This window comes from Hyposmocoma kahamanoa, unplaced genomic scaffold, assembly GCF_003589595.1.
Source record: "Hyposmocoma kahamanoa isolate Upper Pololo Valley unplaced genomic scaffold, ASM358959v1 63, whole genome shotgun sequence".
Taxonomy (NCBI): domain Eukaryota; kingdom Metazoa; phylum Arthropoda; class Insecta; order Lepidoptera; family Cosmopterigidae; genus Hyposmocoma; species Hyposmocoma kahamanoa.
Genome location: NW_020653851.1, coordinates 13,347,326 through 13,351,951, shown reverse-complemented (window position 1 = coordinate 13,351,951; position 4,626 = coordinate 13,347,326). Strand labels below are relative to the sequence as shown.

At 33.9% G+C, this 4,626-nt stretch overlaps 1 protein-coding gene across 1 annotated transcript in view; it reads left to right on the top strand.

The window, feature by feature from the left end:
• LOC113230153 (adenylate cyclase type 2-like) overlaps window positions 1–3,220 on the top strand; it is a 32,779-nt gene extending 29,559 nt beyond the window's left edge. The window contains exons 17-20 of the mRNA XM_026463943.1: window positions 151–329; window positions 511–781; window positions 2,046–2,170; window positions 2,705–3,220. Coding sequence (XP_026319728.1) covers window positions 151–329; window positions 511–781; window positions 2,046–2,170; window positions 2,705–3,097 — 968 coding nt within the window. The 3' untranslated portion in view covers window positions 3,098–3,220. The remainder of the gene's footprint in view (window positions 1–150; window positions 330–510; window positions 782–2,045; window positions 2,171–2,704) is intronic.
• The last annotated feature ends 1,406 nt before the right edge of the window (window positions 3,221–4,626 follow it).

The window sequence follows — 4,626 nt, the reverse complement described above, 5'->3', positions numbered from 1 at the left end:
CTCTCTCTCTCTCTCTCTCTCTCTCTCTCTCTCTCTCTCTCTCTCTCATATATATATATATATATATCTCTCTTTCTTTCACTCTGCGTACGTGCTTGTACGTGCATGTGTTATGCTGAATGTTATTTTAGTTGTTATTCTGTTTTTCAGTTCAAGTGTACCTGGACTTAAATAGATCTATAGATGAGCTTTACTACGAGAAGTACGATAATGTGGCTGTGATGTTTGCATCTCTAACGGATTATAAATTGGGCGTCGAAGACGATGGTGACTTAAATGACAAATTTTTTTTGCGCATATTAGACGAAATTATTTCGGATTTTGATAGAGTGAGTAAATACATACATACGATTGCTAACCACGTACATAGATAATAACATTCTAATGAATCATAATGCTACCACCATTTTTTGGTTTTGGCCTTTACCAAGGGTTTTATAGCAATACGAATACTTGTCTATAAATCTTTAATGTATTATACTAAAATGCGTCTATAAACCATAATTTCAGCTCTTACTTATGGGCTCATCAACTCACAAAGTAGAAAAAATAAAAATGGCAGGCTGGACCTACATGGCGGCGTGTGGCTTAGATCCTACCCGGCGGGAATCATTCGATTCTATATCATACAACCATTCGATCGGGGACAGTCGACAAACTACACCTTATAATAAAGCGATTCTCATCACAATGGTGGAATTCGCAGCAGCTATAATGATGCAACTACAAACTTTTAACAGAGGCTCTTTTCAGAGTTTTGAAGGAATGAATATAAGAATTGGTAAGTAAATCTATATACTCTCTCAAGTTTCTCATTTATCGTATGCGATAGGCAAAATAAATATGCAGATCCATTTCTTTCCGTTGCTTTAAACGTTTAAATATGTATAATTATTAACAATAAACTATGCAAATAGACTATAGAAAAACTGTTCTACAGCTAACTGCTCACTAATATCGGTTTCTGTAATTGCGAGAATTAAAAAATAATAAATATCTATATATTACCTACTTTGCTTTTAATTATAGTGCACGATATACCTTTTTTTACGATATACCAGCCCGGGGATGCCCGTGGGTTATGTGGGACTAGCCCACTAAAACTATCCGACGCACCCTCTTGGCGGGATGTTGTGGGCCGTGGTATCCCGTAGATTCACCACTACGACGCCTCCGGCCATCTTGACTTCTGCCAAGGTTTCCGCGCTAGAGAGAGGAGGGCCGGACGCTTGACCTTATCCCCCAGACAGAGCGGGTTCGCGTCGACTGCGTCTTCGCGTACTCGCTCTCGGCCTCCTTTTGCGAGACGACCTCCTCGCAAAAAAAGGTCACAGCCTCCCAGGATTCCTCGTCGCTCAGCATGGCAGATACCACGCTTGGCAGCGAGAGATCTCCCCCTATGGTCGCTACCAGAGTGCGGCGTTGCGCACTCCAGCGATTACACACCTCTAAGGTGTGCACGATATACCAGCCACATGTATTTAAAAACAGTCATTAAAATAAACGAAAGTATTTCGAATTTCGTTTTTGTTTTTTCTGTTTCATTTTTGTATTTTTTATATATTCTTCGCGCATGATGAGTCTTAGTAAGAAGAGCGAAAATTTAATAATAAGCTAGTGTATCCCTACTACGCCTAATTTAAAACAAGAAACGACATTTAGTCATGGAAAACTGGCATCACTTTTTCTATTTTGCATTTTCATTAATTCTTTAGTCTTTTATTATATATTTCCTCGCATTGTTTGAGAAAAGCACTATACCTCTGTACACCTCGGCGAGAACGAGGATTGTCTGACTCGTATAATACAAGGTAAAAAGATATATCTTTTTACCTTGTATAGCAGTATGAGTTATAACTCATACTGCTATCCGCTAACTAATACGCGGCTATGTGACAAGTGGTCAAATATCCAGTAGCATACTCGCCTGGGAATTGTTTACTTCCCGGCCTTTGCAATAATGTACTATTTTTGTATAGGCGATTGTCCTAAAATACATTAAGTGCCACTTTATACAGAAGTTAATTATAAAACATTTGTCCAAGGTATTTCAAATGGAAAAGTCGCGGCAGGTGTAGTGGGCTCTCTGAAACCACTGTACGATATTTGGGGCCACGCCGTTAACATGGCTTCCAGGATGGACTCCACTGGAGAAGCTGGAAAAATTCAAGTGAGATGCATATAACTCAAACATTATTAACACTATACTTATTAGCTTTCTCAATCTCATAGCCATTATTCGATGTCAAATAAAAGACAGAATATAGCACAATATATCGCACTGTTAATATAATAATGTATTAACTCACAAAGTGTATTTTTTCAAAATCGATGAATAACGAATTACTCACTTGCTGAAAAATATTGTTAGAACTTATATATAGTTTAAAGTTTATCACAGACATCTAAACAATTTGCTACTTCCGAAATATCATATTTAAAAATAAAAGGGAAAAATCATTTAGTATTTCTTAGAAAGCTGTTTTGTCCAGAAATAGCTCACAAAAAATTGTCTCATTTTCAGTTGAATAGATATATTTCAATTGTTTCTTGCAACATTCAAACGACGGTTTTATTTACTTGAAGAGAATCATATTTTAGGTTCAGCTGTGGCATAATCTTGAATTTCACATATTTTGAGTTACAACGTTATTGTAATAGCAGTGCGATATCCTGAAATTTATTTCAATTGTGATTTTTACAGGTAACTGAAAATACAGCATATATTTTGGACGAATGTGGGATACTCACTACATACAGAGGTGAAACCTTCGTTAAAGGAGCTGGTTACATTAAAACATACTTCGTGCCGCTTGATGAGAAATTTTGCTTAATAAAGAAAGAACAAAGCATGGAATACTATAGAATTCATGACAAGAGCCGTTATTGTCATTTAAAGAATGCAGTGCTTAGCGATGATAGCTGGATGGAGGATAATAAATCACAGAGTTCCACTTATGATGTAAGAACCTTATCCATGTATGATGGTAATAGTGATGAAGATAGTAATAATAGCTATGAAGGTAATGATTATATCAATAATAGAAACAAAAGTCATGCGTCTTTAGAACACGAAGTTATTGAAACTCGGTGTTGAATATTGTATATAGAAAATCATTATGAAATGTTTTCAACTGTATGTATACGACCACGATGTTATAAAAGGTTTTACTCGTAAAAATAGTTTTAAAACACGTTTTTTGTACTCTGAAATCGACTGTAGAAAATCGTCAGTTGTTATAAAATGATAGTTATTAAGTATATAATTAAATGTAAACTAATTTTATGTAAATTAAGAATGTATTTACAGTAAAATAAAGAAATTCTTTCAGATCGTACCTACTTTAATGCCAATGCCCTTTTGAAATGCTAACTAAACGTGGAATAATCGATATATTTAATACGTTAATATACTTTTGGTGATGTATAGTTTTCTAAGGAAATCCTTGTAATATTTAAAAAGAGGCTGCTTTATATTAGCAAATTAGCAATTGATTAACTAATCAATTTGTTAAACGATACTATTACGCGATTAAGTAAAAAGAAAATACAAAACATAACTTCACGCGAAATTGTCATTTACCATTTTTATTTTACTTTCTCGTACACATTTGTAATTCTGTCCAAGCATGCGCATTTAGAAGCAAACGATTAATACCGTGATTGACATTCCTATTCCTATTCCATTTTGTCGAGTCGCAATAAAAAAAAAAAAAAAAAAAAAAAAAAAAAATTCCTTTTCATTTTAACAGTGAAGTGGTCAGTGATCTTAGAGGATGAAAAAAAAAGGAAGTCGAAGTCGGTGATAGTTAAAAGGTTTCAAACGATAACGTCAAACATATTTTAATAACTAAGTACATCGTATTATTATTAGCAGGATACGGTTAGTCGTTAATTTGTTTCCTTTATTTTTCGAAAATAGACGTATCTAATAGACGTATTGCGACTATCCAAATCAAACTAATTTTCATATTCTTGATGTAACAAGGCAACATTTGCAAAATGATAACTTTTTAGGAAGATGTTTAAAGCTACATCTCTCCAGAAAAGTTGTCATTTTACTTTTACGAACAAATTCATCGATAACTTTTATTTATAAAAGCCGATACGACCTCACCTCGAATTCAATTTTTTCCCGTACTAATACGGTTCATTTTGCTTGGGCCGAGCACTGCGGCAGGGCACTGACTTTATTCCAGAATAATTTTTTTTTACAAATGAAATTAAAGCCATTTGGAAAATATATATCGCACTGCCATTACAATAGTGTTGTAACTCAAAATATGTGAAATTTAATATTATATCATTACTGAACGTAAAACTTGATGCTCTACACTTCAAAACAACCGTCTTTGGAATATTGTAAGAAACAATCAAAAGACATCTACTTAACTCAAAATGAGACACACTTTATGTGAGCTAGTTCTGGCCAAAATAATCCTTATTGAAAAATATGATATTATTTTTTCCATTTTATTGTTAAATATATTTGGTAAATTATTTAAGTGTCTATAATAAACTATAACATATAGATTTTATTGATTTTTTTGCGGGAAGTGAGTAATTCATTTTTCATCGATTCTGAGAAAGTCCTCTTTTTGAGTTACAATACTATTGTAATGGCAG